Source organism: Schistocerca nitens, chromosome 8, assembly GCF_023898315.1.
Source record: "Schistocerca nitens isolate TAMUIC-IGC-003100 chromosome 8, iqSchNite1.1, whole genome shotgun sequence".
NCBI classification, from domain to species: Eukaryota; Metazoa; Arthropoda; class Insecta; order Orthoptera; family Acrididae; genus Schistocerca; species Schistocerca nitens.
The window spans coordinates 470,534,906-470,560,610 of NC_064621.1; the positions used below are offsets into that span (position 1 = coordinate 470,534,906).

Below are 25,705 nucleotides of genomic sequence, written 5' to 3' on the forward strand. Positions count from 1 at the left end.
CAGAAAGTCTATCAACCAATTCCTATTTTTCTCTCCTGTTGTGTCATAAAGATCTTTACAATTCGATTCAGTGTAGATACATCCCCATCAGTTACTAGACCTACCCCACTAATCCACAGCACTCGTCTGTTACAGTACATTTGAAATGCGTGTTTTCTTATCTGGTTGCCCTGTTTCAAAACCATGGTTAACTTCCACACAGTGCAGAAAGTTTCGAAAAAGAATTCTAACTCTTACATTTACGTTTACTATTACATTATGTCTCCTCTCCAGAAAAGCTTTCCTTACTATTCAAGTCTGTATTTCATTTTCTCTTTACTCCTGCCATTATCAGCTACCCAAACAGCAAAATACATTCACTCATCATACCTTTTAATTCGATTCTTTTCCATTACTTTTGTTACACTTACAAAAATGGCTCTGAGCACTATCGGACTCAACTGCTGTGGTCATAAGTCCCCTAGAACTTAGAACTACTTAAACCTAACTAACCTAAGGACATCACACACATCCATGCCCGAGGCAGGATTCGAACCTGCGACCGTAGTGGTCGTGCGGATCCAGACTGTAGCGCCTTTAACCGCTCGGCCACTCCGGCCGGCTTGTTACACTTACATCCAAAACACTATCTATTCCATTCAATTACTCTTCTGAATAATTTGCTGTCTGCGACAAAATCACAATGACATCAGTAAACCTGAAAGTGTTTATTTCTTTTTCCTGAACTATAATTTCCTTTCCAAATTTCTCTTTGGATTGTTTTACTGCTTGTTCAATGCACAGACTGATGAACATGGTTGAACTACAATCCTGTCTGACTCCTTCCTCAGTTAATGCCTCACTTTGATGTCCTTTGGCTCTTACTGCCCTTCCATTGTATGGTCCTCTTGGTGCTGATCATGTCTGGTTTTACCTTGTCATTTTGGACACTCATTCTTTTCTGTTCCAGTGCTTTATACAACTTTTCATCCTTCACTATGTGGTCCCCTTCGTTAGGTTTGACCTACCATTCCCCTTCCAACTTCTACAGAAGAGAGGATTGTGCAGTGAAGCTCTCCCAAGGTGGTGCACATCCCCCTTTCCTGGCTTTCTATCTGCGTACTTCCTTTTTGGCCCAATATCCAACAAACCCATTAGCCACCCCATTATGTGGGGGCTCATCAAGTACCTGCACAGTGGTAGCTCCCTGACTGTGTAGGGATTGTACTATTGGTGCCAGAGCTGGAACTCCTCACATATACAAAAAAGTATGTCCCATCATCATTGGGGCATGGGACTCTGGGCAACAGTTAACCAGGCAGGTTGCCACTGCTGTGACTCGGCAGCACCCATGGGGAGAGCCTGAATTCAGAGTGGGTGGTGCCAAGCTGGATGACTTGCCAATGAAGCGGCATAAACTTTCTTCCGCTGGTGACTGCCTGGTCTCAACAGTCTTTGCTGAAGAAAAGAATTACTTCAATGTGGAGAGAGATGATGCCACAATGTTTCCTTCCCTGGCTACACTATGGGAGAAATATGGGGCTAAGAGCCAAGGGTATACATACTCCTCACAATTATTATCTTGTTCTAGAACCAACAGTGAGTCCTTTATGGCTAAAAAACCATTATTCTTTGTTGAACATCTTGAGGACAGATTTGGGGATGTATCAGCTATTTGAAAAATGAAAGTGGTTCAGTTCTGATGAAAACAGCATCCCCCACTCAGTTGCAGGTGCTGCTCACATGTGACAAACTATATAATATTCCTGTAACCATTACACCCCACAACAATCTTAATATCATCTTGGTGTCATCTACCATTGTGACTTTCTTTTACAGACTGATGACAAGTTACATGCAATTCGGCTTGACAGGATATGCATTTTCTTTGCTGTGTCCAATGAGGATCATACAACAACAGGGTTAACACTGGGGCTTTTATCTTTATCTTTGGAGGTGACGCATTATCTTAAAAATGATATTTTATCAGTATTATTAAAATAGTATGACGCTTCTTCCATGCAGTGCTTCAGATGACGGGAATTTGGGCAGACGTCTTTGGGTTGTAATGCTAACCCCATCTGCATGGACTGAGCACATCAGTTGCCTACAAACTTAACATGTGCCCTTTCCCCCATCCATGTTAACTGTGGGGAGCACCATTCTCCCTGTTCACTGGATTCTTCTCTTCTCTTCCAAAGAGAAACGAAACTCCAAAATTTCAAGACTCATCAGCAATCAAGAATAAATATTGTCATAAAATTAACGTTAGCTATGAATACGATGATGTCATCCTCAAACAGTACCCTCACCCTTCATGCCTTCTACGTTGGGTCCTTGGGGTCACTCAACTACACCCATTCCCATGAGGATTGAGAGCCCTTCTCATATTGTTTCCCCCACATCCACTTTGATATCATTGACTCCCGGTCCACCAGAAATGTTGATCACCAACCCTCAGCTGGAGAAACAACACTCTCCTCTGGTGTCTCTCTCCAGGAAGGGGTCCTTCAGGACACTTTCTTCCCACCATTCTGCTGAACTGCTATTGGATACCAGCCAGTGGCTGAAAGAGCCATAGGTTGCTGGTTATGAGGCTTCACATTCCTCCTCTGCCCCTGAAACTGTAGCAGGAAGAAGAGGGACAAAAAGGAGACCTCCAACATGAAATAAGTTCCAGTGTCCCCATGCCCCTTGTTCCAACACTGTACCTGAGACAGAGGTCCTGATGGTCCCTATGGCGCTGTATCCCCCCCCCCCCCCCCCCCACACACACACAGAACCTGCTTCAGAACTGTTGTGTATTTATGCTATATCGTTGTGAGCAGTGGCAGCAGATGACTGTGGGGCATGATATGCCACCATGGTCCCTTCACTCCCCCACAAGATACTCATATCAATGACCCTCTAGAGGAACTGCAGCGGTTTTTTTCCACCATCTAACTGAGCTACAACATCTCTGTGTTTCCTCTGCTTGCTGCATTGCCCTCCAGGAAACTTGGTTTCCAGTATTGCTAACCCATTCCTTCCATGGCTATTGAGTCTATTTTAAGAATAAAGCTGACTATGACAGAGCTTCAGGTGGAATTTGCATATACATTCTGGACTCCATCTACAGTGAACACTGTCCGCAGCTCGTGGTCGTGCGGTAGCATTCTCGCTTCCCACGACCAGGTTCCCGGGTTCGATTCCCGGCGGGGTCAGGGATTTTCTCTGCCTCGTGATGACTGGATGTTGTGTGATGTCCTTAGGTTAGTTAGGTTTAAGTAGTTCTAAGTTCTAGGGGACTGATGACCATAGATGTTAAGTCCCATAGTGCTCAGAGCCAGCCACAGTGAACACTTGCCACTTGATATGCCCTTTGAGGCTGACACTGTTCATGTGAGGATGCCTCTGGATTTTACTATCTGTAATGTGTATACACCTCCCAATGGTGAAGTGTCTCAGAATGTATTGTCTACCCTGATTTCTCAGCTCCCCCACCCTTCCTGATTTGGGGTCACTACAATGCCCATGACCCTTTGTGGGATGGAACTAGGATCACTGGTTATCAGAACTTTGTTCGTAGAGATTGATCTTTGTCTCTGGAGTGCTGGTTACTCCACACACATAAGTGTAGTGTCAGCCATTGGTCTTCCCACTGACAGCCCTGGTCTTGTCCCCTCTATCCATTGGAGAGTCCATTATGATTTGTGTGACAAATAGTTCAAATGACTCTGAGCACTATGGGACTTAATATCGGAGGTCATCAGTCCCCTAGACTTAGAACTACTTAAACCTAACTAACCTATGGACATCACACACATCCATGCCTGAGGCAGGATTCGAACATGTGACCATAGCAGCAGCACGGTTCCGGACTGAAGCGCCTAGAACTGCTCTGTCATTTGTGTGACAGTGATCATTTTTTGATTGTCTTGTTTCTTCCTCAGTATCACTTGCCTGGTTTTCAAAGTGGATGGGTTCTTGACAATGCTGACTGGGATGCCTTTGCCTCTGTTTTCACCATAAGCATCCCACCATGTGCAGGTACCGATGTGACTGTCAGCACACAACTGGAGCCCCACAAGGGTTTGTGCTTGGCTACCACAAGGCCCCAGCCCTTGCAGCACTTTTTTCCTTCCATGCTACATTTTTATCGTCTTGCTATACTTTTTCCCCTCCCTTGGGGAACATGTCTGGGGCATTATTGGGAATGTTCTGCATTCTGTCGCTGATGTGTGAACAGTCTCAACTTTGTTTTTGGCTCCATTTTCCTTTCTTTGTTTCCCTTCTCTCGTTCCTCTGCTTTGGTGTTTGAGGATCCTTTTTTTTCTTCTTCCTCCCTGTGCACTCCTGAAGGCCGGCCCATGCATCTGACGTGTAACAGGTGACTGGATAATGCATAAGTCCCATCCCCTGGTCAACAGGTAGGGTTGGTGCATACCCCCTGGTACAGGCCAGGCCCAGGGAGGGGTGACTGCCTGAGCTGTAATATTCCCAAATTGCCGATTGGTACCTCCATCAAGTGTTCGGGAGGTGTGACCTGAGGTGTGAACAATCACCTAAGGCGGGTGCACACCCTTGTGAAGGGGCCCCCAGTTGGAAAGAGCGCACCATCAGAGACGCTGGCAACAATGGGGGATTACCTCACGATGAGTCAATCGTAGTCCCCATTGATGTCTACAAAACATATACGTAATGAGGCTACTGATTCGAAGACCCTTCCTGCTGCAAAATGGTTCCTTGTGGTGTCACGTATTGAAGACCGTCAGTATTTTGCCATTGTCAATCCATTTATTATCCAGAAAGGTGTTGATGCAATTGCTGGCCCTGTGAAATCCTGCACTTGTCTATGGAATGGCCCTTTGCTTTTGGAGATGGCTTCTGATTCTCAAACACAACAACTGCTTGCTGCCTCGCTTCTCCATGGCTACCCTGTTTATGTCGAGGCACATAGAATTTTGAATTCTTCCCGTGGTGTAATTTACACCAGGGTGCTTGATGGTCTAACTGAGGCTGAAATACAATCTCACCTCTCTGATCAGGATGTCATTGCTGTCCATCGTGTAATGAAAAAGGTCTATTCCTCCTTGGTGCCCACCCACACTCTTTTCCTCACCTTTGATACGGTGGTGCTGCTGTCCAAGATCAAAGCAGGCTATGAAATTATCACAGTCCGTACATTCTGAATCCGATGCACTGCTAGCAGTGTCATCATTTCAACCACACTTGAACATGTTGTCGACACCCAGCCAAATACGTACTCTGTGGCAGGGATGCACACGAGGGTGAATGTCCACCTCCTTCTCCCTGCCGAATCAACTGCATGCCGCCATGCCGCCTCCTCTCGGGATTTTGCCGTGTATCTAGATGAGCGGGCTGTTCAAGAGATTTGGGTGAAGGAAAAAGTGCCTTACCCAGTAGATCGCAAGTTACTGGCTAGTCGCAAACTCTGTGTTCTCCCGTCTGGCACCTATAGTTCTGTTCTTGTTACCCCTCGCTCCATGAAGGATGTGGCCACACAGACATGACCTCAAATTCGGCTCTGAGGTTGTGAAATCTCCCAGTGCCAAGGTAGCATCATCATCCCCCCATCCTGCTGTGCAACAAACCGTTAACCTCTCGACACAAGGGGCAAAGCCACCCACTACACAACCAGCATGCAGGAGAGGACAGAAGGAGTACTCCTGTTCAAAATGGTTCAAATGGCTCTGAGCACTATGGGACTCAACTGCTGAGGTCATTAGTCCCCTAGAACTTAGAACTAGTTAAACCTAAGGACAACACAAACGTCCATGCCCGAGGCAGGATTCGAACCTGCGACCGTAGCGGTCTTGCGGTTCCAGACTGCAGCGCCTTTAACCGCACGGCCACTTCGGCCGGCTAAGTACTCCTGTGAAGAATTCCTCCATCCCTTCAGCCACACAACACCCAAGTCTTCCTCTAACCAGAAGGGTTCAAGAAGTCCGCTAAAGACAAACGGTCTTCTCCTTCGCCAATTCGAAATCCAGCTCACGGTGTCGCCACCTGGTCCCTTAGCCTGGCTGGCCTCTGTCTTGCCGGTGCACACAATCAACCATTTTTCAGTGTTAGACTCCACAGACCGACTGCACAAGCACGCCGATGCTTCTGAGGACCCCATGGAACAGGATCCTCCTGCTTCTGTGCCTTCTATAGCGAATCTACTCCAGTTGTCACTCGGCGGCCGCTGAGTTGACATCCCTACATCTCTTCCTCCTCATGACTGTCCTCCAATGGAACGTTCGCGGCTTTTGGTCCTACAAAGAAGATTTACAACTGGTTTTAGCATTGCAGCATCCCCTTGTACTCTGCCTTCAGGAAACGAAATTACGCTGACACAACTGCTTTGATCTTTCACATTACTTACCGATTCGTTTTGACCTTCCCCCTGAGGTCAGCATTCCATCTCATGGGGGCATTATGCTGCTCATACAGGGTGACTTTCATAGTCAACCCATCTCCCGACTACCCGACTTCAAGCTGTTGCAGTTCGCCATTTTCTTCGCTGCCTGACTTTTTCCCTCTGTACCATTTATGTCCCTCCGTCATTCGCTGTCACCAGGACAGACTTTCTTCAGTTTATTGAGCAGCAACCCCCCCCCCCCATCCCAACCCCAGTTTTTGCTACTCGGTGACTTTAATGCACATCATCCCCTTTGGGGTTCTCCCAGGAACTGTCAGAGGTGCCCTCTTGGCTGACCTTCTTAACCAACGTAACCTGTTCTGCCTTAACACTGGAGCACCCACTTTCCTTTCTGACTCCTCACACACCTGTTCCCATTTGGACCTATCCTTTTGCACTTCCCAGCTTGCACATCGTCTTGAGGGGTCCTTTCTTTTTGACGTCTACTCAAGTGACTATTTCCCGTGTGTTCTCCGTCTGCTGACTCCTACCCCATCCGTATGCATGCCCAAACGGCAGCTTACTAAGGCTGACTGGCAGCCTTACATCTCCCTAGCGACCTTCGAAGAACAAGATTTCCCCAGCTGTGATGACCAGATGGACTATCTCACCAACCTTATCCTTACTGCTGCAGAATGTTCCATTCCTCGCACTTCCTTTTTACCACGTCATGTCCCAGTCCCTTGGTGGACTGAGGCATGCCGCGACTCAATTCACGCACGGAGATGCGCTCTCTGCATTTTTAACTGCCACCCTATGCTGGAAAACTGCATTCATTATAAACAGATGCGTGCAAAGTGTTGTCGAGTTCTTGGGGATAGCAAAGAGCTAGTTGGATTTCATTCACTAGTTCTTTTAACAGTTCCACACCTTCCTCTGTCGTGTGGGCTCTGACGGCTCTCTGGAACCAAGATCCATTCCCCAGCCATTTGCGGACGATCCGAGCTCCTCCCACTATCACCCTGCCTTCATCCATTGGAAACAGGTGGAGGAGGCTTGGGCGATACCCTTCTCTTCTCAGAATCATGAGTGCTACAATGCCGCCTTTACTATGAAGGAGCTAGATCAAGCTCTCAGCTCAACCCGATCCTCCACCCCAGGATCAGACGCCATCCACATTCAGATGTTGCAGCACCTCTCTCTTTTGGGCAAGCATTTTCTGCTTAACATGTACAACCGCATCTGGTCTGAGGGAACATTTCCTGGACGCTGGGACGAAGCCACCGTCATACCCATACCTAAGCCCAGTAAGGACAAAAGCCTTCCTTCTAGCTACCGCCCCATCTCTCATACCTGGTGCGTTTGCAAGGTGATGGAACTTACGATTCATGCCCGGCTGGTGTGGTGGCTCGAGTCTCGCCGTTTACTAACGAATGCACAGTGTGGATTTCGAGCGCGGCGTTCTGCAGCTGACCATCTCTTTACTTTGTCCACCCATGTCATGAATGGTTTTCTGTGGAAATCCCAGACTGTGGTCGTGTTTTTAGATTTGGAGAAGGCCTACGACACCTGCTGGAGAACTGGTATTTTCCAGGCTCTTTACATGTGGGGCTTCTGTGCGAGCCTGCCCTGTTTTCTTCAAGCATTTTTTCGAGACCAAGTTTTCAAGGTGTGTGTGGGTTCTACCTTGTCGGACACCTTTATCCAGAAAATGGTGTGCCTCAGGATTCCGTCCTGAGCGTCATCCTCCTTGCCATCACCATTAACCCTATAATGGCCTGTCTCCCACCGCGCATCTTCAGCTCCCTTTTTGTCGATGATTTTGTCATCTATTGCAGTTCTCCACGGACCTGTCTCACTGAGCGGCGTCTTCAGCACTGTCTTGATCGTCTTCACGCCTGGAGCATCGACAATGGCTTTCGCTTTTCCCCTGACAAAACCGTCTGTATGAATTTCTGGCAGAGCAAATAGTTTCTCCCACCATCTCTCCATCTTGGGCCTGTTGCCCTTCCGTTCGTTAACACTACGAAATTCCTGGGGCTCCTGCTCGCTAGGAAACTCTCTTGGTCCTCCGATGTATCTTACCTGGCAGCCCTCTGTATGCGGTCCCTTAATATCCTACGTCTCCTCAGTGGTATTTTCTGGGGTGCCGATCGAACCACCCTCCTCCATTTGTACCGGTCCCTAGTCAGTTCAAAACTCGACTATGGGTGCTTTGTTTATTCATGTGCACGCCCATCCCTTTTTTGCTGTCTCAACACTATCCATCATCATGGTGTCTGTTTGGCCACAGGTGCCTTTTACACCAACCTGGTTGAGAGTCCGTATGCTGAAGCTGCTGAACTACCACTGTCCTACCGCCGTGACTTTCTCCTCAGCAGGTACGCATGCCTTTTATCTGCCATGTGTGGCCACCCCTCCTATGCCTCCTTCTTTAATGATTCCTTCGATCGTCGGTATGGGGCTTGTCCCTCTTCTGTTACCTCCTGGAGTCCGCATTTGCACTTGCTATGGCAGCATAACTTCACGGTACCTGCAACCTTCCCAGTGGGTACGAACCCTCCACCACCTTGGTTTCGTGAAGCGGCCCATGTTAACCTCGGCCTTCATTCGCTTCCTAAGGACACTACTCCAGTCTCGGTCTATCACCTTCAGTTTCATGACCTTCGCATGGAACTTCATGATAGTACCTTTGTATACACTGATGGCTCTTGGACTGACCATGGGGTCAGATGTGCCTTCATCATTGACACCCCTGTCTTTAGATATCAGCTTCTGGCACATTCCTCAATATTTACAGCCAAGCTTTTCGCCTTGTATCAAGTCACAGAGTTCATCCGGTGACACAGCATTCCCAATTGTATCCTCTGTTCAGACTCACTCAGCGACTTCCGAAGTCTCTGTGCGCTGTACACCGCTCACACCTTAGTGCAGAGGGTCCAGGAAAATTGTCACTTGCTCACTCTCGGTAGAGCTAATGTCATGTCTCTGTGGGTCCCTGGTCATATCGGTCTGCCAGGAAATGAGGCTGCTGACACTGCTGCCAAGGCTGTAGTCCTCATACCTCATCCTGCAAGTACCTATATTCCCTCCGATGATCACTGTGTTGCTGTCTGTCATGAGGTGGTGTCCCTTTGGCATCACAAATGTTCATCCCTTCACAGGAATAAGCTTCGGCTTATTTAGCCTCTCCTGGTGCCTTGGACAACCTCCTCTCAGCCCTCCCGCAGGGAGGAGATTATTTTAACGCGGCTGCATATTGGGCACTGCCTTTTTAGCCATCGTCATTTTCTCAGTGGTGCTATCCCACCACTCTGTACGCATTGCGCCCAAATTTTAACTGTCTGCCACTTCCTGCTGGAATGCCCTTTTTTTTTTTAACCATTTACATTCCAGCTTGGGTTTGCCATTTGATTTATCAGCCGTTTTAGCGAATGATGGGCGGGCTTTCGACAGAATTTTACTTTTTATCCACTGAGGCAATATGGTGAAGACCATATAATTTTTAGTTTTGGACCACTGGTTTTGTATGATATTTTTTTAGCCCTTTTTCCACGTGCCTGTTTTTAGCTATCTCCTGTTCTGTTCATTGGGACTGACGTGTAGTCATTTCCCTCCTCTCTGTGTTTGTGTCCTATAGTTTTGACTTTTGCATGTTTGACTCCAGTTGTTTCTTGCATCATAAAAAAAAAATAAAAATAAAATGGAGCTATTCTATTGGTAGCACACTTAGCAATCTCCTATTCCTCAGGATCCCCTGCATCAGACAATAATATCCTGATGGACTTCCAAAATCACCATGACCATTAAAGATCACAGACAGGTTCTCCAATGCCATAAGTGACATCCATCAATGGAGTACCTCATTGTCTTCAAAAAGCTCCACGTTTTGATCCACCACCTAGTAACAAGACAGAAACATGAAATCTGGGAACAGTGTGTGTCTACCAGCAGACCACGTACTCCTCCTTCACAGGTTTGGGCTTATGTTCAATGCCTCTGTGGACACTAGCCCATCACAGATTTACCTGGTGTCTCCATGAGTAATGTGTTGCCTAAAATTACCCAAATGCTATCACTGAACATTTTGCTATGTGCTATGCTTGAGCCTATGCATCTGAGAATTATCAGCCTGCATTTCGTTTCCTCAGGCAGCATGAAGAGTCAATTCACTTACCTTTCACTACATATCAGTTGGAGCCATATAATGCTCCATTTAGTGAATGGGATTTTCTCGGTGCATAGACCTTTTCCCTGACATGGCTCCAGAGCCAGAGTCTGCAGCTCGTGGTCTCGCAGTCACATTCTCGCTTCCTGAGAACGGGGTCCCAGGTTCGATTCCCAGCAGGGTCAGGGATTTTCACCTGACTCAAGATGACTGGGTGTTTGTGTTGTCCTCATCATTTCATCATCATTAGTCAAAGTGGCGGTTGGGAATTTGTACGGGCGCTGATAACCGCACAGTTAAGCGCCCCACAAACCAACCATCATCATCATCATTATCCAGAGCCAGAATGCATCCGTGGCCAAATGTTCAAATATCTGTTGGCAGATTGCCAATGTCACATCCCTGCCAATTTCAACTGCAACTGGAGTGAGGGTGAGATCCCATGATTTGCCCTTTCATTGATGTGCATCTTATAAGCTCTTTTCAAGATTCTGTCCATTCTGTTCAACTGCTCTTCCATGTCCCTTGCCATCTCTGACAAAACTACAATGTCACTGGCAAACCTCAAAGGTTTTACTTCTTCTCTCTGAACATGAATTCCAGTTCCAGATTTCTCCTTGGTTCCCTCTGCTGTGTGCTCAGTGTACAGAGTGAATAACATTGGGGATAGGCTACAACACAGGACTGTTCTGACAACCCTATCTCATTCCCTTCACAGCTAATGCTTCCGTTTCATGTTCTTCAACTCTTTGCAACTGCAGTTTAATTTCTATGCAAGTTCAAAATAACCTTTTGCTCCATGTATTTTATCCCTGTTACCTCCACAATTTCAGAGAGTATAGTCCAGCCAATACCATAAAAAGCTTTCTCTAAATCTACAAGTGCTATTATAAAATAAGGTTTGCCTTTCTTCTACGATGGGCAACAGCCTTACCGCAGTGGATACGCTGGTTCCTGTCAGATCACCGAAGTTAAGCGCTGTCGGGTGTGGCCAGCACTTGGATGGGTGACCCTCCCAGCTGTCATGTGCTGCTGCCATTTTTCAGGGTGCACTCAGCCTCGTGATGCCAATTGAGTAGCTACTCAATCAAATAGTAGTGACTCCAGTCAAAAAAAAGTATAACAACTGGGAGAGTGGTGTGCTGACCACATGCCCCTCCTTTCCACATCCTCAGCCGAGGATGACAAGGCTGTCGGATGGTCCGGATGGGCCACTTGCGGCCTGAAGACAGAGTGCTCTCTTCTAGAATAAAGTGTAGGGTTGATATTGCCTTGTGTGTTCCTACATTTCTCTGTAGATATAGGCAGTGGTTTGCTGGTTGATGTTAGTTAACAGCAAGAGGCATAGTACTTTTTGCAGTGCCCCACTCCTACAGTGCTGTACAGAGCATGCATCTCTGCTCTGCTGAGCAAACAATTGATGTTCCATTGTAATCACTGGATACAGCACTTTCCTTGAGTAGAGGATGTGGCTAAAATATTTGATACAATAATCAAAAGCCACACAACATTGTTAATTTCTCAAATTCATAAGGTATTAGAATTTCAACACTGTAAGTCAGAACCACAAGGTAAGTAATCTAAACTGATGCTACTAAAAATTTCATCCCACCAGTTTCTTCTGAAATTACTCAACCCAAATTTTAAACAGAGAAGCCTAACCTAATGAAAGTGTTTTGTGTCTCATATTTCAGTTACATGTTTCTTGTAAAACTTCAACTTAATACCATGGCAGTTATAAAATCATCGAAAAACATGTAATATCTCCAAAAATCCTTCATGTTTTTGAAATTTTCCAGAACATTATTTTTTTTCATCTGTCAATACTTAATGATAGAAATGTTAGTATAAAAACAAATATTATTGCTGTCAATAATGCCTGTGCAGTGAACATGTCATAATAAAAAAAAAACATTGAATGGCACTGACTGAATACAGAGCACCTTATAAATATCAGAGAGTAATGTAAGAAAGTTCATATTTCCTTATCCACACTGTGAAGTGCTGTGTGCGTGCCAGTCAGTTTTGTAGAATGAGCACAGTAACATGTGTGGAGCATGCCAAAAAGGAGCTGTTTCATTTGGATGTGTGGATGACCACACCATGAATAAAGTTACCTGATTTATTGGTGTATCTGTGTAAACTGTCCAGTGTGTCTGTAAGGAATAGTGTAACACTTATAGTCATGTAACATGGCATAAAAACAGTGGTCCTTAAAAGATCCTCACTGACAGGAACCAGAAATGAATGTCACACATTGTCAATAATAGACAGACAAAAACCAGACAGGAATTGCTAATGGCAGTGAGCGTAAGGCCATCTCAACCAGTTTCCAAGGGAACACTTTAAATGGAACTGCATGTAAGGGACATTTAGATTATGGCCATTGCTCATAGTGCTACATAAAGCTCCATGTCTTCAATGTAGTAATTGCATTTGAACAGACATAATTAACATTACTATTTCTCTTACAGAGCTATCTGACGCCTCTCATAGAAGCAGCGAGTCTCCTGTAATAACGTCTACAAATCTCTCAGAAATAGTAGTAAACCCTGGTGAAAATTATACTATAACATGCAAGGGTGATACTCCTGTAATCTGGACCTACCCCAACATTTCGGTAAGTTCAAATAAAGTCTACATTTCTTTTCTGCCTTTGCACACAAGAGGGGCCTTATTGATTAAGTGGAATTTGAAACAGAAGTTATTATCTTTCATAATTACTGATGAAGATGACAAACAGAGCTGCATCCTCTTCCTTTTTATCACTTGTCTGTAACTGCAATTATTAAAAATAGAAACTAGTAAAAAAGAACAACCAGAGCAGAGGAAGGCATCTCAGAAATAAGCTTCAGATTAATATGAGGTACCATCAGATGAATTAAGTTTCCAGATGCCAAAATAATAAATCAGATTAAAGAGCTAGCAAGCATGATTCTTGAGATGTTTCTGTTTATGGAGCCTCACACACAAGCCACAGATAGCAGTCGATGCCAGTTTGCATGATCTGACTATAGATCACACATCTGTAAGCAAATCACAGATCACAGTGGTCAAAAATTGCAGATCACAGTGGTCGATCGAAGATTGCCCATAAAACAAACTGCTGAATTGCTTGTGATGAAACGAATCACCCATGTGCAGCAATGTGGCTGACTGGCTATGGTTGTTTGTCTAGTAATTACACTATGGTTATTAAGCAAAATTGTGTAGTTTTGTTTTGCATTGGTATGCCCATGTGGAATAAATAAACTGGAGAGAAAAAAAGTTCCTAGACCATTTTAGAGGTTTCCAGTTCACTCAAGATTTATTTTTGCAACAGTGCTTATGGAATACATCAAATGATTACATCTACAGATCAATAGCACAAGAGATTCTGAGGTACCAAGTATACAACCATGCTGTAACACCTACATCAGTATTTGGTGAGGTGAATACTGTCCTCGGATATTTTATTCAGTGCTTTCTCAACCTATTCATGTAGTTCTACAAGACTTGTTGGTTGATGAGTTGCACAAATTACTTCTTGTCCACACATGCTCAATTGGAAACAAGTGTGGAGACCATGCTGCCCATAGAAGTTGCTGCACATCTTTCAGAGCACATTGAGTTTCATGGGCACTGTATGGTTGAGCATTATCCTGTTGGAACAACACATTATCTTCCTGTTGCAATAATGGCAAAAGGATGAACCTAACAACATTCTACATGTACCAAATGCTGGTTAGTGTCCCCTCCAGAAACACCAAAGGTGAACAAGAGCTGTAGCTTGCTGCACCCCACCATAAGACCTGAGTTGGGGCCATTGTGTTTTGGACGAATGCACTCTGTGATACAGTGCTCACCAAGTCTACAGTGCATGTGCAAATGACCATCACTTGCATGCAGGCAGAATCTGCTTTCATTGCCGAAGATCATGGTGCACCCTTCCATCTTCCAACTGATGCTCTGTTGGCACCATCTGAGCCATGCATGTCAGTGCTGTGGAATTAGTGAAATATGGGCTATACATGTGCGTGCCTGTATTCCCAATGCTAATGTCCAGTTTGCAGTAGTTCTTGCTGACACGTCTGGCCTCTCAAGCCCTCTTATCTGTGCTGTAGTATTTGTACGATCTGCCACAGCAGGTCTTACAAGCGTCTCCATGACATGGTTGCCTGCTTGCTTCACAAGTTTGCTACCACACAGAGCCTTGTGGCTGTGAGCATTCTCTGGTAGCTGTGTCACTACTCTATATGTTGGTGTATGACACTGAAACCATTATCAGTACATTTACTATCCCATGGGTGGCATACAGCATTACTGGATCAAAATTGACATGTTTCCAGGTGTACTAATTTTTTTCCAGCAGTGTATTTTACTCTGAAAAGTGTCACTGAAGGTGGAATCTGTGTACGTACATGATGAAAGGTCCCCAGGATGCTGTAAAATTAATATTTATAAAACATATATTTGAAACACCAAGTTACCAGAGGGTTGGCAAAGACATTAATTATGAATGCGTAATAAGGCACAGACAAATGAAATACACTTTCTCATTCAATTTGTTGTACAGTACTTTGTTTTAGACAGACACAGTCTAACTCTCTTGTATGTAGAAGGATGATGAGGATGTCCAATTTTAGACATGCAGTATTGCGATCTCGATGTATTATGTGTGTGTGTGTGTGTGTGTGTGTGTGTGTGTGTGTGTGTGTGTGTGTGTGAATAATATAATGTTAAAGAGCCATATTAAGCATTTTATTTATTAATGAAAATTACAGGAAGAGGATTTTAATGATTACGACAAGCGCCGGTTTCCCCGGAGTCCCATTCGTTATGTGGAAGACTGTTTTCTACCAACAGCACTGGCTGTCACATCTGTGTGTCCACTGACAGCTAGACTTGTCACAGAACTGGCCGTCAGTTCAAATTGGCACTCTTCATCAAGCTCTGTAACTTGTGTGGTGTTCAGCACTTCCAAACCACAGCATCTCAAAGCAATGGCTTATTGGAGTGCTAGCACAGCATACTTAAAAGAGCACTCATATGTCATGGGGGTAATCTGATGGAATCCCTGCTGTGGATGCTCTTAGACATGCATTCAGCATATATGGCAAAACCTCCATGTCTTCTTAGCTGAAATTTAACACAGTGTACCTCTCACATTACTGGTAGACTTTGTATCACGAACTCAATGGTCAATGGACAAGGAACCCACTATGCTCACTTGCAGTGTCAAGCAGAACACTGCATGCCTCATGATACCACCCCTGCAGGCACACAGATCACACAATATCTTTGTTCGTCAAGCCCTAAAATACTGCAACTGTGTCATTATGAGACTGACACAGTCCAACCTGCCTTGCAGCACCTTTTTGTAGATACCTGCTTGTATTTGTGCCACCTCATCTATCGATACTACAACACATCTAATTGTTTCTTAAGTAATACAGGATCATTTGCTGGAGCCTCTGCACTGTGCTTATTACTATGAATTTCCCATGAATTTCTGTTTCTACAGCACAAGCTTCAAAATTCTGCTCACTTTAAAGCATAAGTTTCCATCTTTTATGATTGGAATTTCTTATTCAGAAGACACAAACACACACACACACACACACACACACACACACACACGAACAAATGCAACACACACACATGATCACTGTCTCTGGCTTCTGGGACCAACAGCCAGAGACTGTGGTCAGTGTGTGTGATTGTGTTTGCATGTGGCATGTGTGTGTGTGTGTGTGTGTGTGTGTGTGTTTGTGTGTGTGTGTTTTTTGCCTATTGTTGATGAAGGCCTTTCTGGCTGAAGGGTCACTTTCAGACAATCTTTTTGTTGTGTCATCTGCAATTCAGCACCTCCGCTATAAGGCGAGTAGCAACTATCCTTTTCTTTGCAATATAAGTTTTAAAGCTACTAAAATCATTAGTAGTGGGAAGGAAAATTGTATCATCTGCATACAACACTGTACTGGACTTAATAAATGATGGTATATCATTAATCAGTATTGGGAATGAGAAAGGGCGTAGTACAGATCCGTTTGGAACACCTACCTTAACTTGCTCTATACTGGACATTTCTTTGCCAACACTTATAACTTGTTTACATTTCTGTAGATTAGATTTTAATAGTTTAATGCAGTTATCTCTATTTCCAGAAGTAGTGTGTACCCTACGCAGACGAAAAAGTTTCTTGAGCAAAGCTTTTATCATGAATCACTCGATATAAATATTTGACTACAGAGTCTGTTACGCTAATTATTCCTAAATGTACAAAGAAAACAGTTAACTGTTGGTAAGTTACACACTGCAGAACCTTGAAAAAATCTGGGACTATAGAAATTAGCCAGTGACTTGAAAGGAATCTATATCTTCCTATTTACATACTGTGGATCTACCCGAGTCACTTTAAGCTCATTAGGAAAATGCCCCTCAGATTTATACTTGTTTATACGACATGTTTAGGAGTACACAATACAGTCTTCACCTTCTTTAGTATGTCACAAAATATGTCACTGTAACCATTTTTTAAGTAACTCTGGTGAATTGATATCAGGTTTGATAATAGGAGTTTCACTTTCTTCAACAGATTTAACAAAAAAATCCTCTAGCATCTGCAGCAACACTCTTTATGTTTCCATGCAGTTTTCACTTATTAGTGGAATTCTACCCCAATGAACCATGGACCTTGCCGTTGGTGGGGAGGCTTGCGTGCCTCAGCGATACAGATGGCTGTACTGTAGGTGCAACCACAACGGAGGGGTATCTGTTAAGAGGCCAGACAAACATGTGGTTCCTGAAGAGGGGCAGCAGCCTTTTCAGTAGTTGCAGGGGCAACAGTCTGGATGATTGACTGATCTGGCCTTGCAACACTAACCAAAATGGCCTTGCTGTGCTGGTACTGCGAATGGCTGAAAGCAAGGGGAAACTACAGCCATAATTTTTCCCGAGGGCATGCAGCTTTACTGTATGGTTAAATGATGATGGTGTCCTCTTGGGTAAAATATTCCGGAGGTAAAATAGTCCCCCATTCGGAACTCCGGGCGGGGACTACTCAAAAGGACGTCGTTATCAGGAGAAAGAAAACTGGCGTTCTACGGGTCGGAGCGTGGGATGTCAGATCCCTTAATCAGTCAGGTAGGTTAGAAAATTTAAAAAGGGAAATAGATAGGTTGACGTTAGACATAGTGGAAATTAGTGAAGTTCGGTGGCAGGTGGAACAAGACTTTTGGTCAGGTGAATACAGCGTTATAAATACAAAATCAAATAGGGGTAATGCAGGAGTAGGTTTAATAATGAATAAAAAATAGGAGTGCGGGTAAGCTACTATCAACAGCATAGTGAATGCATTATTGTGACCAAGATAGACATGAAGCCCATGCCTACTGCAGTAGTACAAGTTTATATGCCAACTAGCTCTGCAGATGATGAAGAAATTGATGAAATGTATGATAAGATAAAAGAAATTATTCAGGTAGTGAAGGGAGATGAAAATTTAATAGTCATGTGTGACAGGAATTTGAAAGTAGGAAAAGGGAGAGGAGGAAACATAGTGGGTGAATATGGATTGGGGGAGAGAAATGAAAGAGGAAGCCGTCTGGTAGAATTTTGCACAGAGCATAACTTAATCATAGCTAACACTTGGTTCAGGAATCATAAAAGAAGGTTGTATGCATGGAAGAATCCTGGAGATACTAGAAGGTATCAGATAGATTATATAATGGTAAGACAGAGATTTAGGAACCAGGTTTTAAATTGTAAGACATTTCCAGGGGCAGATGTGGACTCTGACCACAATCTATTGGTTATGAACTGTAGATTAAAACTGAAGAAACTGCAGAAAGGTGGGAATTTAAGGAGATGTGACCTGGATAAACTGACTAAACCAGAGGTTGTACAGAGTTTCTGGGATTGCATAACGGAACAATTGACAGGAATGGGGGAAAGAAATACAGTAGAAGAAGAATGGGTAGCTCTGAGGGATGAAGTAGTGAAGGCAGCAGAGGATGAAGTAGGTAAAAAGACGAGGGCTCGTAGAAATCCTTGGGTAACAGAAGAAATATTGAATTTAATTGATGAAAGGAGAAAATATCAAAATGCAGTAAATGAAGCAGCCAAAAAGGAATACAAACGTCTCCAAAATGAGATCGACAGGAAGTGTAAAATGGCTAAGCAGGGATGGCTAGAGCACAAAGGTAAGGATGTAGAGGCTTATCTCACTAGGAGTAAGATAGATACTGCCTACAGGAAAATTAAAGAGACCTTTGGAGAAAAGAGAGCCACTTGTATGAATATCAAGAGCTCAGATGGAAGCCCAGTTCTAAGCAAAGAAGGGAAAGCAGAAAGGTGGAAGGAGTATATAGAGGGTCTATACAAGGGTGATGTACTTGAGGACAATATTATGGAAATGGAAGAGGATGTAGATGAAGATGAAATGGGAGATACGATAGTGCGTGAACAGTTGACAGAGCACTGAAAGGCCTGAGTTGAAACAAGGTCCCAGGAGTAGACAACATTCCATTAGAACTACTGACAGCCTTGGGAGAGCCAGTCCTGACAAAACTCTACCATCTGGTGAGCAAGATGTATGAGACAGGCGAAATACCCTCAGACTTCGAGAAGAATATAATAATTCCAATCCCAAAGAAAGCAGGTGTTGACAGATGTGAAAATTACCAAACTACCAGTTTAATAAGTCACAGCTGCAAAATACTGACACAAATTCTTTACAGATGAATGGAAAAACTGGTAGAAGCCGACCTCGGCGAAGATCAGTTTGGATTCTGCAGAAATGTTGGAACACGTGAGGCAATACTGACTCTACGACTTATCTTAGAAGCTAGATTAAGGAAAGGCAAACCTACATTTCTGGCATTTGTAGACTTGGAGAAAGCTTTTGACAATGTTGACTGGAATACTCTCTTTCAAATTCTGAAGGTGGCAGGGGTAAAATACAGGGAGCGAAAAGCTATTTACAATTTGTACAGAAACCAGATGGCAGTTATAAGAGTCAAGGGACATGAAAGGGAAGCAGTGGTTGGGAAGGGAGTGAGTCAGGTTTGTATCCTGTCCCCGATGTTATTCAATCTGCATATTGAGCAAGCAGTAAAGGAAACAAAAGAAAAATTCGGAGTAGGTATTAAAATCCATGGAGAAGAAATAAAAACTTTGAGGTTCGCCGATGACATTGTAATTATATCAGAGACAGTAAAGGACTTGGAAGAGAAGTTGAACGGAATGGATGGTGTCTTGAAGGGAGGATATAAGATGAACATCAACAAAAGCAAAATGAGGATAATGGAATGTAGTCGAATTAAGTCGGGTGATGTTGAGGGTATTAGATTAGGAAATGAGACACTTCAAGTAGTAAAGGAGTTTTGCTATTTGGGGAGCAAAATAACTGATGATGGTCGAAGTAGAGAGGATATAAAATGTAGACTGGCAATGGCAAGGAAAGCATTTCTGAAGAAGAGATATTTGTTAACATCGGGTATAGATTTAAGTGTGAGGAAGTCGTTTCTGAAAGTATTTGTATGGAATGTAGCCATGTATGGAAGTGAAACATGGACGATAAATAGTTTGGACAAGTAGATAATAGAAGCTTTCGAAATGTGGTGCTACAGAAGAATGCTGAAGATTAGGTGGGTAGATCACATAACTAATGAGGAGGTGTTGAATAGAACTGGGGAGAAGAGGAGTTTGTGGCACAACTTGACAAGAAGAAGGGACCGGTTGGTAGGACATGTTCTGAGGCATCAAGGGATCACAAATTTAGCATTGGAGGGCAGCGTGCAGGGTAAAAATCATAGATGGAGACCAAGAGATGAAAACACTAAGCAGATTCAGAAGGATGTAGGTTGCAGTAAGTACTGGGAGATGAAGAAGCTTGCACATGATAGAGTAGCATGGAGAGCTGCATAAAACCAGTCTCAGGACTGAAGACAACAACAACAACAGTGGAATTCTCTACAGTGCTGCAATTATGTGCTTTTTAGCTTCCACAATGGCATTTTCATACTCATTACTACATTTAACACAGGATAATCTTGCATGGTCAGTCTTCAGACTATTAGACATGCTATACAACAGCATAACATGGTTTTTCAAAGTGGCCAGACATTTAGTTTTATTTTGGTTGTTTGGAACCATGGTTTCCAAGGCTTTGGCAATTATTTTGAAACAATATTATAAAAATATATTGGCGTCAGCAGCCAGAGATTGCAGTCGTGTGTGTGTGTGTGTGTGTGTGTGTGTGTGTGTGTGTGTGTGTGTGTGTGTGTGTTTTCTATCTCCAATGAAGGCCTTGTTGGCTGAAAGCTCATTTTCTGACAATCTTTTTGTTGTGCCTATCTGCGACTCAGCATCTCCACTATATGGTGAGTGGCAACTATCCCTTTCATAATAATATTGTTACATTCCATCCTGGATGTTCCATTGTCCAATTAATTTGCATTTGTTTATGGAAAGCTCTCATTAAATTGTGTCAAAAGTGGATTAAGAAACCCATCAAATATTATCTTTCCTGACACAGTACTTAAAGTATAATGTGTGTCACCGTAACATTGGCCAAGGCAGTCTCCATCAGCAAGGGACTTAAAAGATCTGAAAATTTTATTGTTAATGACAGATCTGGAGATCCCAACTTTTGGGACATGCCTAGTTACATTAGTCTTATCGGAACAGAACCTACTTATATAATTTAGATACTGCAGAGTGCAAACAGCACTCAGTAAGCTGAGTGGTGGAGTGATGGGTCTGTGGGTCCAGTGACACACGGGTGGTAAAGATAAATGTTTTATTAAACTTCAGGTACACATTGAATCATGAGTAATGTAAAGCAGAATCACACCACTCCATCTTAGGCCGGAGATGGTTAGCAGGTGGCTGGTCTCTGCACTGGATGCATGCATAGGCATTGCTGACATAAGGCTGAGCAGTGGCTTGTGGTCTGACAGTCAGCCAAGTCCCTGACATCAGCAGCATTCTCCATTTTCTGCTGTAACTGCATTTCACTGCAGAACCTGGTGACTCAGGCTCGGCTCGGGTCCATCGTGGAGACAAGTGAAGACTGCTATGCACAGGACATGAGCTGCTGCTCCCTGGCAACTGTCTGGTGACCAGAGGCACAGACAGCTGGTTAGCGTCACTGTGGCACCTTTTCCCAAAAGAATACTCAGAGCAGGATGCAACTGGCCCGACCCTGTCTTGAACCCATGGCTGCAGCTGGTGGCGCCCAGTCATCTCGTCTCCTAGCAGGACCCTGGCATTATGGTGGTGCTGCTGGATTCTGGATTAATCTGCCTTACAGTTCACAGCTATTTATATGGCTCTGAGGTGCATCTGTTGCACTATTATGCGACTGCTGGTCATCTAGCTCACAACATTGGTCTTTCATCAGTGTGGTGAATCATCCTGCCCCCCATGGCTATTACTGCTGTGTGGTGTAGGTTTTTTTGAGCACAGTTAGCCCTTCTCTCAAGCCTTTTTCGTACATCTTATTATGAACTATAGGTCACCAAACTGCGTTTACCTGTCATGGTAGCTAAGGCAATACAGAATTATGATCTGGAAATGGAAATATTGTCACATCTCCCAATTCTGCTGCAGTTTTAAAATTGACAAAAATATTGTCAAGGCATGCTTGATTTTGTGTGGCTCTATTATTGATAGAAAGTTAATTACACTGTCTCAGATATTTTTCAGCTCTGTGACACTATCTTTAAGTGTTTATTGTGTGTGGCAAATACTGTATAGTGGTCCTTAATGGCATGACTGGCAGGTACTTCAAAACCAACAGTCCAGTGAGATTTGATACTAGAACTATATGGATTAAGTGTTTAGCACAGTGGTCAGCAAACAAACTTAAGATTCTCTATATTGTGTGAGTTTCATTCACAACAAGAAGCCTAATATGTGTAAGACTTACTTCCAGTAGTCTTACACCAGATGCTTGAGAGATGCAGCCAGTGGTCAGTGACAGAACATGTATCAGTTCTGTTCTACGAACAGAGTATACCTGTCTACCATGTAGTGTCACTGTGCAGTTTTTAGAGAAATTTGTAAGGAAGCCACTGTAAACCACAGGATGGTAAGCACAGTGTGGCAACGTGTTGATCAGGGCTAAAAATATGCAAAAGGACTGTGAGATGGGCCAGCTGTGTGCTTGGCGAAACCTGCACCATGCTGCAGTAATAGCCAAAGTGGACAGGGCAGTGTCACCACACCAGGGCAATACCCATGTTGTGAGCTATGTGACAGGGAGCTGGATAAAAATGCACCTCAGAGCCACATAAATGTCTGTGAATTTTGAGGCAGATTCATTCAGAGTCCAGTAGCATCACCCCAATGCTAGGTCCATGCTAGATAATGAGATGACTGGGCATCACCAGCTGCAGCCACAGCTTCAAGATCAGGTCAGGCCAGTTGCCGTGAGGCATGATTTGATTGCTAGATTGAGTACCATCAAAAATTGTTTGGACTCCCATTAAGAGTACCATCTTCTACCAAGTCAAGACACTAGAAAGTGTGTAGATGGTTATGGGGAGAACTACATCAAACTTGATTCAAAAAGTAGCAATTGTGAGTTCCCGTTACAGCTGTATTGTAGCAAATGTCAGAAAGAACAAGTATAAGGAAAAACACACAGTTTGTTAATTCTGAACTGACAATACAGCAGAGCATCATTTAGGTTTCCTGCCCGATTAAAGATTACAAACTGGAAAACACAGCGCTGGAAACTGGACTGTCGAAAGATATTGCTTGTGACTGTTACGGTGTGTTAAGTCATTGTGACTAATGACAGTAGTCCAATAGGTAGTGTCAACAAGATTGAAGAAATAGATGGGTCATACATAACTTGAAAATACGTGAAAGGATGACTTCTCAAGAACTAAACTGAACAGATTAGGGTATTCGGATGCATTGAAAGAGACTCAAGAAAATGTTTCATTGTGGAAGTGTATTCCAGGACCAAACAAACTTTAGTGTCTCTTATTAAGAACTTTATCATGACTGGCACCAAAGTCATTACAGATGGATGGAAATCGGACAACACTTTAAAGGAAGAAAGGTTTCACCATGAGTTTGTTAACTATTTTGTTGAATTTGCATTTTCTGATGACCCGTCTGTGCACACACAGAGCATCGAATGATTATGGAAATCCCAGAAATCATCCATCCAGAGGGAAGGACGAACAGGAGACCAAGATGCACTGTAGATCTTTCAATACTTCTACTTCCACAGTTTGCACTTACGTGGTATAAAACTTACCTGTGAAACTTTGTCAATTTTCTTAAGAGATATTGCTAGACTGCAACACAGACTATGGAAAAAAAGGACTTCTACCGGCAGTATACATATCACCCAGAGTTGTCCAGAATGAAGATATCAATGACGAGTAAGGTAAGCGAAATTATATATGTCGTCATTGGACCATTTTCATTTATTGTTTTCATTGTTGCCAACGCTATAAGCATGTAGTGACCACTACTCACATTAACTACTGTGTCTGCACATGTTAGTTCTGTTTGCGCCATCCATAGATACAGTTCTGTCACAAATTCAGTGACTGCACGGTAAAAAATGAATGGCGTAAACCACCAAGTTTGAATCCACTGCTTGGAGTGCTGAATAATGTTGTTGCCTACTCCTTGGAGTTATAGCTTTTGTTTTTAGGTTTATTCTGTTCCTTGGTTACTGTTTTGTTGTTACAAGTTAACTATAGCAACTGTGCTTCTTTTTCTGTAATACCAAGTAATAAACTGTTCAAGTATATTCTCAGTGCATGTTTGAATATTTATTAAGTATGGGTAGTTCTACATGACAAAAATATACCCATCAGTGGTGAGCCCAATGTGATTCGTGCTGAGAAAACCGGTCCTGCAACACAATTGATTACAGAATGGAATCGCCTGCAGTATTGAGACTGGCTGTTCGCCTCCCACCGTTTTGGCCACATAATCCAGTTCTGTGGTTCGCCCAGGTTGAGGCCAGCTTTTGCTATGCTGGAATTACAGTGGATGCGACTAAGTTCGCATTAATAGTGAGTCAGCTCAAGCAATGCTATGCTCCCAAAGTTCAAGATATAATCACAGCACCACTGACCGAGAATGCATACGAAAGATTAAAAACTGAGCTTATTCATAGAGTTGGAGCATTGCAGGAAGACTGTATCAGACAAGTGCTGACTCAGGAAGATATAGGCTGCAGAAAACCATCTCAGTACCTGCATCATCTCCACAGCAAGATGGACATCGGAACAGTGCCCAGCAATCTTCTGCGTATGCTATGGAGAAGCTGTCTGCCGCTGCAGATAAAGGTGATCATCGCATCACAGACAGAGATGTCCCTGGACTCTGTTGTGGAACTGGCCAACTGCATCACAGATGCCATCACCCCAGATCAATAGGTTAGTCCTGTGACAATGTCTGGTAGTGTCATGTCTGTGGCCCTTCCCATTTCACACGCAGATTACAATGCTCTGTCCGCCAAAGTTGATGCACTGGGTGCACGGATTGGCACATTGTTGTCACAAGAAGGTCATAGTCTCAGACGGTGTTCAGGAAAGATAGATTAGGCAGAATTGGTGGTGGAGTGTTTGTGTCTGTCAGTAGTGGTTTATCTTGTAGTGAAGTCGAAGTAGATACTCCGTGCAAATTGCTATGGGTGGAGGTTATACTTAACAGCCGAACTAAGTTAATAATTGGCTCCTTCTACTGACCCCCAGACTCCTATGATATAGTTTCTGAACAGTTCAGAGAAAATTTGAGTCTCTTAACAAATAAATACCCCACTCATACGGTTATAGTTGGTGGGGACTTCAACCTTCCCTCGATAAGTTGGCAAAAATACTTGTTCAAAACCAGTGGTAGGCAGAAAACATCTTCTGAGATTGTCCTAAATGCTTTCTCCGAAAATTATTTCGAGCAGTTAATCCACGAACCCACGCGAATTGTAAATGGTTGCGAAAACACACTTGACCTCTTAGCCACAAACAATCCAGAGCTAATAGAGAGCATCATGACTGATACAGGGATTAGTGATCACAAGGTTGTTGTAGCTAGGCTCAATACCGTTTCTTCCAAATCCACCAGAAACAAACGCAAAATAATTTAATTTAAAAAAGCGGTTAAAGTGTCACTAGAAGCCTTCCTAAGAGACAGTCTCCATTCCTTCCGAACTGACTATGCAAATGTAGACGAGATGTGGCCCAAATTCAAAGATA

At 43.6% G+C, this 25,705-nt stretch overlaps 1 protein-coding gene across 1 annotated transcript in view; it reads left to right on the forward strand.

Annotated features, from left to right (window-relative positions):
- LOC126198832 (vascular endothelial growth factor receptor 1-like) overlaps window positions 1-25,705 on the forward strand; it is a 308,538-nt gene that overhangs the window by 57,628 nt on the left and 225,205 nt on the right. Inside the window, exon 2 of the mRNA XM_049935411.1 lies at window positions 12,968-13,113. Within this exon, the coding sequence (XP_049791368.1) occupies window positions 12,968-13,113 (146 nt within the window). The remainder of the gene's footprint in view (window positions 1-12,967; window positions 13,114-25,705) is intronic.